Source organism: Oncorhynchus nerka, linkage group LG10 (assembly GCF_034236695.1).
Source record: "Oncorhynchus nerka isolate Pitt River linkage group LG10, Oner_Uvic_2.0, whole genome shotgun sequence".
In the NCBI taxonomy this organism is placed as follows: Eukaryota; Metazoa; Chordata; class Actinopteri; order Salmoniformes; family Salmonidae; genus Oncorhynchus; species Oncorhynchus nerka.
Window position 1 is genome coordinate 16,849,371 of NC_088405.1, and position 19,352 is coordinate 16,868,722.

The following is a 19,352-nucleotide window of genomic DNA, read 5'->3' on the forward strand; positions in this document are numbered from 1 at the left end:
TTCCCCAATATTTGGAACCAGGGACTGATCACCCCAATCCACAAAAGTAGAGACAAATTTGACCCCAATAACTACCGTGGGATATGCGTCAACAGCAACATTGGGAAAATTCTCTGCATGTTCATTAACAGCAGACTTGTACATTTCCTCAGTGAAAACAATGTACTGAGAAAATGCCAAATTGGCTTTTTACCAAATTACCGTACAACAGACCACGTATTCACCCTGCACACGAATTACCAAACAAACAAGCTTCGACTCAATTTGGCACGAGGGCCTGCTGTACAAATTGATGGAAACTGGTGTTGGAGGAAAAACACACTACATACAATCCACGTATACAAACTAGAGGTCGACCGATTATGATTTTTCAAAGCCGATGCCGATTATTGGAGGACCAAAAAAAAAAGCCGATACCGATCAATCGGACAATTGTTTAATTTATTTGTAATAATGACAATTACAACAATACTGAATGAACACTTATTTTAACTTAATATAATACATCAATAAAAATCCATTTAGCCTCAAATTAATAATGAAACATGTTCAATTTGGTTTAAATAATGCAAAAATTTGCAATATGTGCCATATAAAAAAAGCTAACGTTTAAGTTCCTTGCTCAGAACATGAGAACATATGGAAGTTGGTGGTTCCTTTTAACATGAGACTTCAATATTCCAAGGTAAGAGGTTTTAGGTTGTAGTTAACATAGTAATTTATAGGACTATTTCGCTCTATACCATTTGTATTTCATATACCTTTGACTATTGGATGTTCTTATTGGCACTATAGTATTGCCAGTATAACAGTATAGCTTCCGTCCTTCTCCTCGCCCCTACCTGGGCTCGAACCAGGAACACATACAACAGCCACCCTCGAAGCATCGTTACCCATCGCTCCACAAAAGCCTCTGCAAGGGGAATAACTACTCCAAGTCTCAGAGAGAGTGACGTTTGAAACGCTATTAGTGAGCACCCCGCTAACTAGCTAGCCATTTCACATCGGTTACACCAGCCTAATCTCGGGAGTTGATAGACTTGAAGTCATAAACAGCTCAATGCCTGAAACACAGCGAAGAGCTGCTGGCAAAACGCACGAATGTGCTGTTTGACTATCAAATATCAAATCATAGACTTAATTATAACATAATAACACACAGAAATACGAGCCTTTGGTCATTAATATGGTCGAATCCGGAAACTATCATTTGAAAACAAAACGTTTCAGTGAAATACGGAACCGTTCCGTATTTTATCTAACGGGTGGCATCCCTAAGACTAAATATTGCTATTACATTTGTCATGACATTGGCCTAGGTGGTAGGTTTATGACAGTCATAAATACCTCTTACCCCCTTTTTCCTCGCTCTACCCTACTGAGGTTACATTTGCAAAACCCTTGGTTAACCTCTTCAGTCGACCCTCTACTTTTTTGAACATTTTGTTAAAAATCGCGCAACATTTCAGCGCCCTGCTACTCATGCCAGGAATATAGTACGTTCATATGGTTAGAATGTGTGGATAGGAAACCCTCGGACGTTTTTAAAACTGGTTAAATCACGACTGTGGCTATTACATAACGTGCGTTACATCGGAAAGCGCAGGAAAACCTGATCACAGAAAATGGAAATAAATATCCTTGCGCCACTTCCAGCAATTGTTAACAGTGAGCCGAATTAGATAAGACCGAGCATTCAACTCCCACAGCATCCCCATGTTGTCGAGTATCTTGTGAATTTAATCATCTTTGATTCTTGGTTGAACCGAAAGAGGGGCACCGCTTACCTCCGGTCTCCGCCCAGATCATTCCGGAAGAGCTCTCTCCTGAAATTTTTTCCAAGACGACAGCTAATGATATTTACATCGCCTACGGATGATTTTTATCGCTTATTAACGTTTACTAATACCTAAAGTAGCATTACAAACGTATTTCGAAGTGTTTTGTGAAAGTTTATCGTCTACTTTTTGAATTTTAAAAAATGACGTTACGTTGTGAAATCGCTGTTTTTTCGTTTATCACACAGTCTACATATAACGATATCTTGGCTTTATATGGCCCGATTTAATCGAAATAAAGACCCAATAGTGTTTATGGGACATCTAGGAGTGCCAACAAAGAAGATGGTTAAAGGTAATGACTGTTTTCTATTTTATTGTGCGGTTTGTGTAACGCCGAAATGCTAATTATTTTGTTTACGTCCCCTGCTGTGCTTTTCTGTTGTAGTGTATTGGTGCATGCTATCAGATAATAGCTTCTCATGCTGTCGCCGAAAAGCATTTTAAAAATCGGACTTGTTGCCTGGATTCACAACGAGTGTAGCTTTAATTTGATACCCTGCATGTGTATTTTAATGAACTTTTGAGTTTTAACTAATACTTTTAGCATTTAGCGTAGCGCATTTGCATTTCCAGAGCTCTAGTTGGGACGCAAGCGTCCCAAGTAGAGGCAACAGGTTAACAGAGAGATTCTGGGAACATCAGAAGGTGGGGGGAAATGGACTATATTCTGCTAATCCGAACAATTGAACATATGCAGTGGAACTTAATGAATATGATGTCAGTTCGGTTGTCATCTGAGACATTCTCATCAATGATAAGGTGACATAAACACTACAGTGGAAAGTCTACACATCAGAGTTATCGGATTCACATGGAATTGTTGTTCAATTTAAATGTTTGAATATGAAATTATTCGTGATGGGATGAAATGTGATTTTAGCTTCTAAAATGTGAGATTTGGGTTTTCATAAGGTAGGGCTCTGCTCAATCAGTGGCCCGCCCCTGTGAAGGGACATGGGCTATAAAACTTTTCAAACACGCCCTCCTCTACCTTCCTATATAAGCCCTTGACGACAATATAACCTCCTGTTCCGAGGACGACGGTCCTATGTCAGAATGGTTCAGATAATAACAGAACAAAGCCAACATCAGCGTGAGCTTTGGTTGCGAATGGTATGAACTTTGAACTCTTATTCACTACAGAAGTGATACCTCCTAGCCGTTGAGTTAGCAACAGCAGATGCAAACAAGGGTTAGGAAGGAACAGACAGAGTATCCCGTCTATCACCCAACGACTTTACTACAACATATCCAATTGACAACCAGAGGACATTCTTCAAAGGACTCAGTTGGGCAACACGGCCTTCCATCTACCACCAACCTACCGAAGCACAGCTCAGAGTAAATATTTATTGCATTTTCCTTTTCCAAATGGGTGGTAATTTAGAATGCATAAGATACTGTGTTTACGATAGCACAGCTTCGCCCTTTTGTTCCTCAGTCTTCCCACTCTTTCACTCAAACCCAGCCCCTTTTCTTTTGTGTAACCAGCTGTCATATCGGTTCCGCCCGCTAGGGACGTTTTCCTTTATGACGTAATTTGTAATCAAGTTATGATTAAATTATGTGTATGTGTAATTAGTTAGGTATTTAGTAAAAAAATTAAACCCAATTTTGTATTGCTGGTTCAACTTGTTAGCCAGGGTCCGTGCAGATAACCAAGAATTTACAACTTTCAGATGAGATTGAATTAAGATGACAATTAATATTGACTGCTATTGATGTAAAATATACTAGGTCTTTAAGAGTTTATTTGGAAGATAACAGCTCTATAAATATTATTTTGTGGTGCCCGACTCTAGTTAATTACATTTACATGATTAGCTCAATCAGGTAATATTAATTACGGATAAATTATTTTATAGAACAGCATGTCATATCACTTAATCCGGCATAGCCAAAGACACGACACATTGTACAACCTTCAATGTAAAGTCATAATTACGTAATTACGTAAAATTCGGGCAAATTAGTTTGCAACGAGCCAGGCGGCCCAAACAATTGCATATAACCTGACATCAATGAACGCAAAATAAATGACAATTTCACCTGGTTAATATTGCAACCTGTATGCTCTAGTCGGCTGGCCCTCACTACATATTCATTGCAAGACCCACTGGCTCCAGGTCATCTATAAGTCTATGCTAGGTAAAGCTCCGCCTTAGCTTATTGGTCACGATAACACCACCCACCCGTAGCACGCGCTCCAGAAGGTATATCTCACTGGTCATCTCCAAAGCAAACAACTCCTTTGGCTGCCTTTCCTTCCAGTTCTGTGCTGCCAATGACTGGAACGAATTGCAAAAATCGCTGAAGCCTTATATTTCCCTCACTAACTTTAAACATCAGCTATCAGAGCAGCTAACCGATCGCTGCAGCTGTACATAGCCCATCTGTAAATAGCACATCCAATCTACCTACCTCATCCCCATTTAGTTTTTTATTTACTTTGCTGCTCTTTTGCACACTGCTATTTCTACTTGCACATCCTCATCTATCACTCCAGTGTTAATTAGCTAAATTGTAATTACTTCGCTACTAAGGCCTATTTATTGCCTTACCTCCTCACACCATTTTCACACACTGTATATACACTTCCTTTTTTTCCTTCTTGTGTTATTGACTTTACGCTTGTTAATTCCATGTGTAACTCTTGTGTTGTTTGTGTCGCAGTGCTTTGCTTTATCTTGGCCAGGTCGCATTGTAAATGAGAACTTGTTCTAAACTAGCCTACCTGGTTAAATAAAAGTGAAATAAATGTAAAAAAATAAGAAAACAAAAAGAATTACTTTACACATGGGAAAGAATTAACTAAAAAAAGAGCAAACTAGAATGCTATTTGGGCCAAAACAGAGAGTACACAGTGGCAGAATACCTGACCACTGTGACTGACCCAAAATTAAGGAAATCTTTGACTATGCACAGACTCAGTGAGCATAGCCTTGCTATTGAGAAAGGATGCAGAAGGCAGACCTGTCTCGCAAGAGAAGCCAGGCTATATGCACACTGCCCACAAAATGAGGGGGAAACTGAGCTGCACTTCCTGACCTCTCACCAAACGTATGACCATATTAGGGACACACATTTCCCTCAAATTACGCAGACCAAATCCAATTTTAATAAACTCCCATATCTATTGGGTGAAATACCACAGTGTGCCATCACAGCAGCAAGATGTGACCTGTTGCCACAAGAAAAGGGAAACCAGCGAAGAACACCATTGTAAATACAACCTATATTTATGTTTATTATTTTTACCCATTTGTACACCATACAACACTGTATATAGACATATGACATTTGAAATGTCTTTATTCTTTTGGAACTTTTGGAAGTGTAATGTTTACTGTTAATTTCTTTGTTATATCACTTTTGTTTATATTCTATTTCACTTGCTTTGGCAAGGTAAACATATGTTCCCCATGCCAATAAAGCCCCTTATATTGAAATTGGTAGAGAGAGAGAGAAAGATCAGACTGACCTGATGAGTGGAACATTGTCTAGAGTACAGCACAACGTTGGTCCACTCTGTAGGTACAGCTCCTTGTCACACGACTGGTTATATAACCTGTGCGCGCGTGCGTACACACACACACACACACACACACACACACACACACACACAGGGAGGAAAGGGATGTTTTGATGAGGACAAGGTTTTAAAAGTCATGTCAAGCAGCCCTCGTAAACAGTCTAGTAGTGCATAATAGAAGACTACGTTTCACTATTGCAACATCGCTATTATGGAAATACTAGTCTAAGTGGCATTACATGGAAAAGTGTTTTGACAACCCCACACACACTCAGCAAGGCAAGTAAATTGAGCTGCGGGCCGATTCTGGTCGGAGCAGATAGTCGGGGGGCCGGAACATAACTATAATCATTTGTGCATTGCAGATAGTCGGGGGGCCGGAACATAACTATAATCATTTGTGCATTGCAGATAGTCGGGGGGCCGGAACATAACTATAATCATTTGTGCATTGCAGATTGACCACAACTAACTCCAAAAAGAGTTTGAATACCTTGATTAAATTGAGACCTGATGACATTTTTTTTTCTCTTGGGAATGCTCAGAAACATGTTTCCTAAATTAAACAAATTCCTGGTGATTTTTGTGTTTTCTTACAAAAACTGTAGCATGATTAGGCAGGCAGCTTATATAGAGATGAGTGAGTTAGAGGAGAGCCAAGAGACTCCTTGTTGTGAGAGTGGTTTGACATATGCAGGCAAGTATTATACCATGTATAGGTTTCAGGCTATGTAGCAGTGATACAACTGGTTGATAACTAGTTATTAACATGAATAAACTACACAGTTAGCCTAGTGGTTAGAGCGTTGGGCTAGTAACCGAAAGATTACTAGATCAAATCCCCGAGCTGATAAGGTAAAAATCTGTCATTCTGCTCCTGAACAAGGCAGTTAACCACTGTTCCTAGGCCGTCATTGTAAATAAGAATTTGTTAACTGACTTGACTAGTTAAACCTTTTTTTTTTTTTAAATAAACAGCTATTAACATGAATGATTTAGCTACGTACCAGTTATCCACAGGGCAGACGTGCTGGTTGTACAGGGCCATGACGTACCTGTGACAGGTAAAGAAAAGGGTCAGCCTATGCATAATATAGACAACATTGATCAGATAAAGGAGTAATGGTTAGGATACTACACAGACAGGAGGAAGCAACACACCTCATCAACTTACCATGGTCTTCAATCTGGACCACACAACTGCAACTTGAACATTTAACTACTTGAATCACGAGGCTTATGAACTCACAGCCATTCATATGGCTTGGAATGGAAAAAGTGATTCAGGGAATAGACCATCATCTAACATGTTTAATACTTGTTTTCCCAGTGGCCTCTATTCTTAGAAACAGTAAAAAGATAAATACAGTCGGAACCAGTGAGTCATTGAACAAATAGAGGGAACAGGAACAATAACCGTCTTGTGGTTGAACCAGGGAGAACGGGGTGAAAGACTAAGGTTTCCAACCACAGGGCAAAGTTTCACACAATAGAAGAGAGGTAAAAATGTAGGTTATTTACCATCACAGATACAATTTGGCTACATAAGCCTACAAACATTTACAATGGCACAATCACAATAATCACAAGAATGGCTTCAGATCAAAGTCTACATTGAGACTGAAGGGAGCAAGAGTCTTTAAATTAAAGATCCAGGCAGCCTCTCGTTTTAACAATAAATTGTAGAGGTCACCCCCTCTCCTAGGGAGGGTGACAAGTTCGATGCCAATATAACGTAGAGACAAAATCGAGTGGTTTTCTTCCAAAAAGTGGTCCGCAACTGGGTAAATCGAGTTTTTGCACCCAATGGTGCTACGACGCTCCGAGATTAGTACTTTTAATTTGCGTTTTGTTTTAGCCACAATTTTTTACCACAAGGACAAGTTATAAAATAACTGCCTTAGTGGAACACGTAATAAAACCTTTGATTGGGATCTGTTTCCCTGTTTGGGGGTGTTTGAAGGATCTACATTTATAAGTGCCATTGCATTGAGCACAGGCATTAAACTTGTAGTTTCCATCCAGTAGGGCCAGAAATAGACGTTGTATCTTGGGGTGGTCAAATCAGAGTTTACCAATAGATCAGATTTCTGCCCCGCGAGAATTCGCCCAAGGGAAGGTTAAAAAAAAAACACATTACCGATACCATCATCGGATCTTAGAATGTGCCAATGTTTGTGAACGATTCCCTTAATTTCTTCAGAGCACTTTGAATAGCGGGTAGTTAGAACGCAAGAACGCTTCTTTTTGCGAAACTGACCTTAGTGTCATGTCTCGTTTTGTTTTTGAATTTTCTCAATAGCAGTATTAATCTGACCTCTCCTTGAATTTTCTTTCTCAGCCATATTTCTGTCACTGTTTTTTGCTAATTCTTTTGATTCAACAGAATTGGCTGTAGGGCAAACTGTTTTTCAAGGGAAGTGAGTGACAACTATCAGCCCTCAATAAACTGTTACGATCAGTAGGTTTCCTGTAAAGATCAGTGTATAGAACATTATCTTCACACAGGATCAAAAGTAGTGGTCGACCGATTAATTAGGGCCGATTTCAAGTTTCAATAACAAATCGGTAATCTGCGTTTTTGGACACCGATAATGGCCAATTACATTGCACTCCACGAGGAGACTGCGTGGCAGGCTGACTACCTGTTATGTGAGTGCAGCAAGGAGCCAAGGTAAGGTGCTAGCTAGCATTAAATGTATCTTATAAAAAACAATCAAGCTTAACAATAACTAGCTAACTACAGATGGTTGATGATATTACTAGTTTATCTAGCTTGTCCTGCGCTGCATTTAATCTATGCGGTGCCTGTTAATTTCATCATTGAATCACAGCCTACTTCGCCAAACGGGTGATTTAAAAAGCGCATTCGCAAAAAAAAGCACTGCGGTGCACCAATGTGTACCTAACCATAAACATGAACGCCTTTCTTAAAATCAATACACAAGTATATATTTTTAAACCTGCATATTTAGTTAATATTGCCTGCTAACATGAATGTATTTTAACTAGGGAAATTGTGTCAATTCTCTTGCGTTCTGTGCAGAGTCAGGGTAATGTTATTTGCAAAAGTTAGGGCCGCCTGGCTCGTTGCAAACTAATATGCAATAATTATACATGATTATGACATTACATTGAAGGTTGTGCAATCTAACAGCAATATTTAGACTAATGGATGCCACCCATTAGATAAAATACGGAACGGCTCCGTATTTCACTGAAAGAATTAAAGTTTTGTTTTCGAAATGATAGGTCATTAATATGGTCAAATCCGGAAACTAAGGCTCATATTTCTGTGCGTTATATTATAATTAAGTCTACGATTTGATAGAGCAGTCTGACTGAGCGGTGGTAAGCAGCAGCAGGCTCGTAAACATTCATTAAAACAGCACTTTCCTGCGTTTGCCAGCAGCTCCTCGCAATGCTTCAAGCATCGCGCTGTTTATAACTTCAAGCTTATTATCTCCCGAGATTAGCTGGCAATACTAAAGTACCTATTAGAACATCCAATAGTCAAAGGTATATGAAATACAAATGGTATAGAGAAATAGTCCTATGTTCAATTTAGTTGAATTGAACCTAAAACTTCTTACCTGGGAATATTGAAGACTCATGTCTAAAAGAAACCACCAGCTTTCATATGTTCTCATGTTCTGAGCAAAGAACTTAAACATTAGCTTTTTTTACATGACACATTGCACTTTTACTTTCTTCTCCAACCCAGTTTTTGCATTATTTAAACTAGATTGAACATGTTTCATTATTTAAATTGATTTTATTGATGTATTATATTAAGTTATAATAAAAGTGTTCATTGTTAATTCAGTATTGTTGTAATTGTCATTATTACAAATAAATATATATATATAAATAAAAATGTCCGATTAATCCGTATCGCATTTCTTTGGCCCTCCAATAATCAGTATCGGCATTGAAAAATCATAATCGGTCGACCTCTAATTAGAAGATCAAGAAAATTGATTTGACGTGTTTCAGATTGCATAGTAAATCTCAGATGCGCAGAACAGGAGTTAGGAAAAGCATGGAACGCCTGGAGCTGTTTTGCATCACCCCTCCATAGAACAAAAATATCATCAATATACCGTTTCCAAATAATGATGTTAGGCAAGAAAACATCTGATTGAAAAATGTTGCATGTTTACCTGCCTACAATACCCACTGTAGTGTACGTAGACCGCAAGCCCATTGTAAGTCAATAGGGCTAGCGTTAACTGGCTAGCTACTACTGTTACCTACAGTTGAAGACGTAATACACTTAGGTTGGAGTCATTAAAATCCATTTTTCAACCACCCCACAAATTTCATGTCAACAAACTATAGTTTGGCAAGTCGGTTAGGACATCTACTTTGTGCATGACACAAGTAAATGTTCCAACAATTGTTTACAGACTGATTATTTCACTATCACAATTCCAGTGGGTCAGACGTTTACATACACTAAGTTGACTGTGCCTTTAAACAGCTTGGGAAATTCCAGAAAATGTCATGGCTTTACAAGCTTCTGATAGGTAAATTGACATAATTTTAGTCAATTGGAGGTGTACCTGTGGATGTATTTCAAGGCCTACCTTCAAACTCACTGCCTCTTTGCTTGACATCATGGGAAAATCTAAAGACACCAGCCAAGTTCTCAGAAGAAAAAAATTTGTAGACCCCCACAAGCATGTTTCATCCTTGGGAGCAATTTCCAAACGCCTGAAGGTACCATATTAATCTGTACAGACAATAGTACGCAAGTATAAACACCATGGGACCACGCAGCCATCATACCGCTCAGGAAGGAGACGGTGTAACCCTAACCCTCAGGGGTCAGATTTAGAACTTCATTATTAAAAAAACATCAAATACGGTCAAAAAGGAGAAAATAGTGATTTATCCCTACAGGGGGCATCATGACATAACATTTGCACACACACCACCTGAACCCAAAGATAAATTACATTTGGTAAACACTAACTCTGCCATCTGCCTCTGAAGTCATGGCAACCATGAATAACCATCATCACTAGGCCAGAGAGAGAGAGACAACAGATAAGGAAATATGGAGAGAGAGAGAAAGAGAGCGAGGGGGAGAAAGAGAGCGAGGGGAAGAGCATCAAAGCACAATCCCAGTAACAGTGACTTCTCCACAATACAAGAGTCAGCTTCTGTATGCTACACTGCCATTCACACACACCAAGTTGAACTTGGACAGGTAGGAGTGAATGGCAGACAAAACATGGGAGGCACACACACAGACCCAGGATACCACAGCTCTCTTCCACACACACAGGTAGTAAAAGATTCCTGAGTGTCCTCCACCTGCATGGGCCTCTCAGGTACAGTGCCTTGGCGTTTTTCCTATTTTGTTGCATTACAACCTGTAATTTAAATACATTTTTTGGGGGATTTCATGTAATGGACATAGACAAAATACTCAAAATTGGTGAAGTGAAAAAAATATACTTATTTAAAAAACTGAAAAAATGGTGGGTGCATATGTATTCACTTCCTTTGCTATGAAGCCCCTAAATAAGAGCTGGTGCAACTAATTACCTTCAGAAGTCACATTATTTAAGTCCACCTGTGTGCAATACACACACACCTGTTCTGAAAGGCCCCAGAGTCTGCAACACCACTAAGCAAGGGGCAACACCACACAAACGGCACCATGAAGACCAAGGAGCTATCCAAACAGGTCAGGGACAAAGTTGTGGAGAAGTACAGATCAGTGTTGAGTTAACAAAAAATATCAGAAACTTTGAACATCCCACAGAGCACCATTAAATCCATTATTAAAAAATTGAAATAATATGGCACCACAACAAACCTGCCAAGAGAGGACTGCCCACCAAAACTCACAGACCAGGCAAGGAGGGCATTAATCAGAGGCAACAAAAAGACCAAAGATTACCCTGAAGGAGCTGCAAAGCTCTACAGCGGAGATTGGATTATATGTCCAAAGGACCACTTTAAGCCGTACACTCCACAGAGCTGGGCTTTATGGAAGACTGTCCGGAAAAAAAGCCATTGCTTAAAGAATAAAATAAGCAAATACGTTTGGTGTTAGCCAAAAGGAATGTGGGACACTCCCCAAACATATGGAAGAAAGTACTCTGGTCAGATTAAACTAAAATGGAGCTTTTTGGCCATCAAGAAATACACTGTCTGGCACAAACCCAACACCTCTCCTCACCCTGAGAACACCATCCTCACAGTGAAGCATGGTGGTGGCAGAATCATCATGATGCGGGGAAGGAATGATGGATGGCGCAAAATACAGAGATATTGAGGGAAACCTGTTTCAGTCTTCCAGAGATTAGAGACTGGGAAAGAGGTTCACCTTCCAGCAGGACAATGACCCTAAGCATACTGCTAAAGCAACACTTGGGTGGTTTAAAGGGGAAACATTTAAATGTCTTGGAATGGCCTAGTCAAAGCCCAGACCTCAATCCAATAGGCAATCTGCAGTCTGACTTTAAGATTGCTGTACACCAGCGGAACCTATCCAAGCTTGAATGAGCTGGAGCAGTTTTTCCTTAAAGAATGGACAAACTCCCAGTGGCTAGATGTGCCAAGCTAATAGAGACATAACCCAAGAGACTTGCAGCTGTAATTGCTGCCAAAGGTGGCTCTACAAAGTATCGGCTTCGGTGGGGTGAATAGTTATGCATGCTGAAGTTCAGTTTTATTGTCTTATTTCTTGTTTGTTTCACCAAAAATATTTTGTATCTTCAAAGTGGTAGGCACGTTGTGTAAATCAAATGATACAAACCCCCCACAAATCTATTGTAAATTCAGATTGTAAGGCAACAAAATAGGAAAAATGCCAAGGAGGGTGAATACTTTCGCATGACACTGTAGCAGAAGGGTTTATAAAACAAAGAGGACAGTTAGAAATGGGAAACACAATCATCACATTCACTCAACCTGAACAGTCCCGTCTCGCTGAGCTGGGCTGACTAACTGTTTTCAACCAGTTTTCCACTTTCCTCAAACTCTGTTTTGTGAACTCATGGATATCTTGAAATTAAAATAACACCAAGTGTGGTTTGGTTAGAGCCTAAGGGCAATTTCTCGAAATCCCTGACAAACTTGAAGTTCTCGACCTGCTCCACAAGAGCACTGTCGTTGCCGAGCGGCCCTCCGTTTCCTGTAGTCCACGATCAGCTCTTTGTCTTGCTGACGTTGAGGGAAAGGTTGTTGTCCTGACACCACACTGACAGGTCACTGCCCTCCTCCTTGTAGGCTGTCTCATCATCGTCGGTGATCAGGTCAACCACCGTTGTGTCGTCTGCAAACTTATTGATGGTGTTAGAGTTATGTGTGGCTACGCAGTCGTGGGTGAACAGGGAATACAGTAGGGGACTAAGCACGCAACCCTGAGGGGGCCCTGTGTTGAGGGTCAGTGTGGTGGATGTGTTGTTGCCTACCCCCACCACCTGGGAACGGCCCGTCAGGAAGTCCAGGATCCAGTTGGAGGGGTCCTTCGCTTAGTGATGAGCTAGGAGGGCACAATGTTGCTGAACGCTGAGCTGTAGTCAAGGAACAGCATACTCACTTAAGTGTTCCTTTTCTCCAGGTGGAAAAGGGCAGTGTGGAGTGCGATAGAGATTCCGTCATCTGTGGATCTGTTGGGGGGTTATGAGAATTGGAGTGATGGTGTTGATGTGAGCCATGACAAGCCTTTCAAAGCATTTCATGGCTACAGATATGAGTGCTACGGGGCAATAATCATTTAGACAGGTTACCTTGGCGTTCTTGGGCACAGGGACTATGGTGGTCTGCTTGAAACATGTAGGTATTACAGACTGGGTCAGGGGGAGGTTGAAAATGTCAGTGAAGATACTTGCCAGCTGGTCAACGCATGCTCTGAGTACACGTCCTGGTAATCCATCTTGCCCTGCGGTGAATGTTGAACTGTTTAACTTCTTATGGGTAGGTGGGACGGTAGCATCCCACCTGGCCAACATCCGGTGAAATTGCAGAGCGCGAAATTCAAATTACAGTATTATAAATATTTAACTTTGATAAAATCACAAGTGTAATACATCAAAATAAAGCTTAACTTCTTGTTAATCCAGCCGCTGTGTCAGATTTCAAAAAGGCTTTGCAGCGAAAGCACACCATGCGATTATCTGAGGACAGCGCCCCGCAAACAAACACATGAAAAACATATTTCAACCAGGCAGGTTCGACAAGAAAATAAGAAACAGCGATATAAAGAATTCCTTACCTTTGATGATGATCTTCTGTTGGCACTCCAAAAGGTCCCAGTTACATCAAAGGGTCATTTTGTTCGATAATGTCCTTATTTATATCCATAAAACTCTGTTTAGCTGGCGCGCTTCGGTCAAAAATCCACCCAGTTTCCCGCCATCAAAATGCATACAAAATGAATCCCAAACGTTACTAATAAACTTTTCCAAACAATTCAAACAACATTTACAATCAAACCTTAGATACCCTAATAATTAAATAAACGATCAAATATAAGACGGAGAATCGTTAGTGTCCTTACCGGAGACAAATACCAACGTTAGTGTCCTTACCGGAGACAAATACCAAAGAAAGCGCACTCTTCCACATGCTTGGAAACACTACAGCCAAAATGGGAGCCACCTAAAAAAACTACAATTCCTGGCTCATTTTTAAAAACCTGCCTGGAACTCTTTCTAATAGACTGTTGACATCTAGTGGCCCTAGGAACTGCAATCTGGGAGGACTTGGCCTTATAATAAAAGTGATAGCCATTAAAAATAGCCTGAAATTCTTTTTTTGGGATGGTTTGTCCTCGGGATTTCACCTGCCATATCAGTTCTGTTATACTCACAGACATACTTTTAACAGTTTTAGAAAATGTAGAATGTTTTCTATCCAAATCTACCGCTAGCTCTGCGATACCTTAGACTGCTGCGCCACTCCGGAGGCCCAAGGCCTTGTGAAAGTTAACCTGTTTAAAAGGTCTTACATCAACTCTCATGCTTAGTTCAGTGTTGCTAGCCTCGAAGTTTGCATAGAAGGTAATTTGTAAGTCGCTCTGGATAAGAGCGTCTGCTAAATGACTTAAATGTAAATGTAAGGTTTTTACCTTGTATGGTAGGCTTGTGTCACTGGACAGTTTGCGGCTGGGTTTTCCATTGTAATCCGTGATAGTTTGCAAGCCCCGCCACATCGACTAACGTCAGAGCCGGTGAAGTAGGATTCGATCTTGCTCTTGTATTAATGTGTTGCCTGTTTGACGGTTTGTCGGAGGGTGTTGCGGGATTCTAAGATTCTGGATTAGTGTCCCGATCCTTGAAAGCAGCGGGATAGCCATAGCTCAGTGCGAATGTTGCCTGTAAATCATGGCTTCTGGTTGGGATATGTACATACGGTCACTGTGGGTCAACGTCTTCGATGCACTTTTTAATATGGCTGGTGACTGATGTGGTAAACTCCTCAACATATTCCAGTCTGTGCTAGCGAAACAGTGATGTAGCTTAGCATCCGCTTCATCGGACCACTCCCGTATTGAGTGCGTCACTGGTACTTCCCGTTTGAGTTTTTGCTTGTAAGCAGGAATCAGGAGTTATGGTCAGATTTGCCAAATGGAGGGCAAGGGAGAGCTTTGTATATGTTTCTGTGTGTGGAGTATAGGTGATCTAAGTGGTGTCACATACGGGTAGAAATTTGGTACAAACAGATTTCAGTTTTCCTGCATTAGTCACCGACCACTAAGAGCCGCATCTGGGTAAGCGTTTTTGTGTTTGCTTATGGCCCAATACAGCTTGTTGAGTGTGGTCTTAGTGCCCGCATCGGTTTGTGGTGGTAAACAGACAGCTATGAAAAACATAGATGAAAAGTCTCTTGGTAAATGGTGTGGTTTACAGCTTATCGTGAGGTATTATAACTCAGGCGAGCAGAACTTCGAGACTTCCTTAATATTAGAGACGCACACACACTTCTCTGAGCTTCCCAGACACAACCGCTCTGTTCTGCCGACGTATAGAAATAACAGCTAGATTTATATTAACCATGTCCTTGTTCAGCCACGACTCACAAAAAGATATTACAGTTCAGATCACGTTGATAGGATAGTCTTGACAGAGCTCATCCAGTTTATTCTCCAGTGATTGCACGTTCGCCAATAGAACGGAGGGTAGAGGCAATTTATCCAATCTCCGACATAGTCTCGCCAGGTATCCCGCACGCCAGCCTCTATAGCACCACCTCCTCCTCCTCTTTATTTGGAGTGTCAGGGGATTTGGGCCTGGTCCACGATAATCAATGTGTCTTTTGACCTCTGACTCATTGAAGTAGAAGTCGTCATCCAAATCGAGGTTAGTGATAGCTGTTCTGATGTCCAGCAGCTCTTTTCGGTCATATGAAACAATGGCAGAAACATTATGTAGGAAAAAGTTAAGATCAGCGCAAAAAGATAAACAAAAGAGCACAATTGGTCTGGAGCCCATAAAACAGCCGACATTCCCTCCGGTGTCATTATATTCAATTACCACGTTAACTTCTAGAATCTGTACATTCTGGACCACCACAAAATAATAATAATAATAATTTCTAACAGTTTCACCATGGACAACTAACTACACACTAAACAGAAATGTAGATAGACTGTTGAATCTAAAAACTCTTATTGCCCCATGATAAATTAAATGAAGATGAAATGTCATCGGAGAAAGTGCTGCGATCATTTGTTGTTCTGTAATCAAATCAGCATGCCAAAATGTCATCCACGGAAAGAAAACAGAGGAGCTTAATGGCTGACTATCTGTGCAGGTTACCTCAGGCTACACCTAAAAGGTCAATTTAATATTTCATTTTCCCTGTTTTCCTCATTGAGAAGAGCATGGAAAAGGGCCTCTGTACTGAATTGCCATTCAACATGCAGCTTTTTCAATAGAAAAAAAACCATTTGCAAACAGAAAGGTCAATGGAAAAATCTATGTAAGAAGCCGGCTAGCTTTGAGTGGACTGTACTATAAAGTTATTGTCTAGTTCTCAGTAGCTATTTCATGGCGCAGAACAGAGTACAGTGTTTGTATGTGGGTGTGGGTTGCAGTGTGAAATCCCTGAATAAGCACTACCCCCAGTATTTATCCTACCCCCACTCGGGGTGGGGGGGGGTTACGCAACAAAGCGTGCCCTTTCACATTCCGCTGCCCAAGGAGAGGGACCCTTGACTGCTCTGTGAGACAGGGTGCCCTTGTGAGTCCCACTGGACAGGAAGGAAATAGGTGAGAGGAATCTGGCGGCAACACAGCAGTCAACACCCCCTCCTCCCTCACTATTTTTCTCTCTCCATCCACCCTCATTACATCTTTTCTTTTTCTAATGTGTCTACTCTGTTGTTTATCACATATCCTGATGCCTAGTCTTCTTACCACTATACATATCTACCCCTAACACTCCAGCTACTGACTCTGGAGCAGACCCTGTATATAGCTACTGACGATGGAACAGACCCTGTATATAGCTTACTTTTCTTATGTTTTTATTTCTATTTCTCATATGTTTTTGTTCTACTTTACTTTATAGCACTACTGATATTGATTACAGGAAAGAGCTTGCAAGAAAGGCATTTCACTGTACTTGTGCACGTGACAAAACTTGAAACTTCATCCCCTCCAAGCCCTACTCGAGCAGGACAAATGTCACCCCTAGACACTCATCTAAGGAGTCAACCCCAAGCCACCAACCCTAAGTGACTTCACATAGACCTATACCTAATAAAGGACTGAATATGAAGGCCTATAGCAATAGGCCTACAGGATACCTGAACCTGCTATTTTGAGCGAGAGAGAGAGATGAATCACAGCCTAAGCTATAATAGACAGTAGTGCTCTAAGGCCACATGCAGGCCTGGGGAGAGAACTAATCCACTCATATCACCATGGAGCCCTGGAATGCACAGCAGCTATGCAGCCAGGTTCTATGACCAGAGCAGTGGTGGTGGTTGGCACAGTTGGTTTGCATGACTAGATACTGTCCAATCCTACCATTAAATGTCAGGTATAAAAATATATATATAAAACTATGGCTGTGGATTGCTTTATCATGGTATTTTGAGGTTGCATGACATTTGGCCACTGACTGACTGTTTGAGATTCTGTGCCAGACATGTTGTGCCTTTGGCCAAAGGACCAAACAACAATGGACTATTTGAGTTGGCTTAAAAGATCAACAAAAAGCAAAAACACTCACACAACCCATATTCCAGTGATGGTCAATGAAGGCAGACTAACAGGTAGTATGACCCAAAGAGACATGTCCTCTCCCTGCTCTGTCCCTCGGTCCCTCCGTTTCAGGAAATAACCCTCTTCTTTCTCCTAGTCCTTGGCCAAACTCGCACTCTCCTCTCATGGACTAACGTTAGCATTTAACTCCAGGTAACTGGCAGCCGCATCTCAGCCGACGTGTTTGTGACTTGAAGGCGAGGAAATGGAGTGAGTGGAGAGGCGAAGTGTCCAGTCTGGAAAGAGGAAGAAGATAGGTTACTCAACATCGCCATCATCGTGTTGTCACTATTGGCTACTATGAAATCTGGACAGCTGAGTTAGGTATGGGTGACTATAGTCAACTGGTTTACAGTGTAAACATGCAAGATCATATTCACTTTTTCCGACACTTTCGCAGCAATATATTCATTATTCAGTTAGCGGTTTCATGCTAAATTGCCTATCAACTCTAGCCAATTGTTACAGGAAATAATTACAAGGTAGATTCTCAGTATCTCACCGCTTCCCTTTTGGAAAGATTCGTGTTTGCTCCCAACTTTCGTTTCACCTCACTCTCGTCTCGAGCACCTATAGCTGCAACAGCTCTGTCAAAAAGGAACCTTTTCACGAGGCAAATCTCTCCTGTGTTTCTCACGAAAAATACCAACGAGTCAGTATATATTCGTTTTAAATATTTTGACAGTTTTAAGTCCCCCTTGTTCGCTTTTCTTCTTTGAATTGGACAATTAGTGTGTGTCTTTTCTGAGGGAACCGATGGTGTTTAGTGTATCTCCGTGGGGAGGGAGGTAGCTTTGTCAAAAATCATCAAAGCAGGCTTGCCAGCTGTTGAGCGCAACTCCTCCCCCATTGGGGGAGACTGGGTACGTTCAATTTATCTAGCCCGGTTGGACGAGAGGTGCAGAAAACGACTGAATATCCAAATGGCCAAAAATGACGAACTCCGCTCACCGACGGTCTGGTGAACTAAATCAAGCGAACCTATTAGTTTTCTCGCGCCCCAACATGCATCGATGTTCGAGCCTGCAGTTTAGCTCTGATTTGTTTGTTTGTCTAAAGCTTTGTTTGTTCGTTTGTTCCTGTTTTAAGAAAAATTATGGTTATCTTCATTATTCTGTGAATTTAGGTCACACTGTTGACAACAGTCTGTTACTCAGTGTATTAACTAGGCCCACATCCCAATAACCGTTTTCGGCACGCATGTCTTGTGGTATATTTTTGACACCATGGTGCATCTCAATAGTCTGCCTGTCAAACCAAATAGGTGGCATGAAATAAGCATAGCTCAGTAGAAGGTACACGATTGCGTCATGTACATTACATCTAAATCCGTAGAGAAACAATTTCAGCACTCATCCATCTTCATGACTATTTCAAACCACAGGAGGTTGGTGGCACCTTCATTGGGGAGGGCAGATTCATAGTAATGGCTGGAACAGATTCAATCAAATCAAACTTTATTTGTCACATGAGCCGAATACAAGAAGTGTACACATTACCGTGAAACGTTTACTTTACAAGCCCTTAACCAACAGTGCAGTTCAAGAAGAAGAAAATATTTACCAAGTAGGCTAAAGTAAAAAGTAATAATAAAAAGTAACACAAGAATAACAATAATGAGGCTATATACAAGGAGCACTGGCACCGAGTCAGTGTGCAGGGGTACAGGCTAGTTTAGGTAATCTGTATATGTAGGTGGGGGCAAAGTGACTTATGCATAGGTAACATACAAACAGTGAGTAGCAG

At 41.0% G+C, this 19,352-nt stretch overlaps 1 protein-coding gene across 4 annotated transcripts in view; it reads right to left on the bottom strand.

The window, feature by feature from the left end:
- LOC115134952 (transmembrane protein 150A-like) overlaps positions 1 to 18,411 on the bottom strand; it is a 47,017-nt gene extending 28,606 nt beyond the window's left edge. Inside the window, exons 1-4 of one of the 4 annotated variants that reach the window (XM_065023072.1) lie at positions 18,109 to 18,411; positions 17,575 to 17,842; positions 6,381 to 6,428; positions 5,323 to 5,409 (exon numbers count right to left, since the gene is read on the bottom strand). In XM_065023072.1, the coding sequence (XP_064879144.1) occupies positions 5,323 to 5,409; positions 6,381 to 6,428; positions 17,575 to 17,639 (200 nt within the window). In that variant the 5' untranslated portion in view covers positions 17,640 to 17,842; positions 18,109 to 18,411. Of the gene's footprint in view, positions 1 to 5,322; positions 5,410 to 6,380; positions 6,429 to 17,574; positions 17,843 to 18,085 lie in introns of those variants that run through there. The other 3 variants (XM_065023074.1, XM_065023076.1, XM_065023075.1) reach the window with 3 other exon arrangements.
- Positions 18,412 to 19,352: the final 941 nt, after the last annotated feature.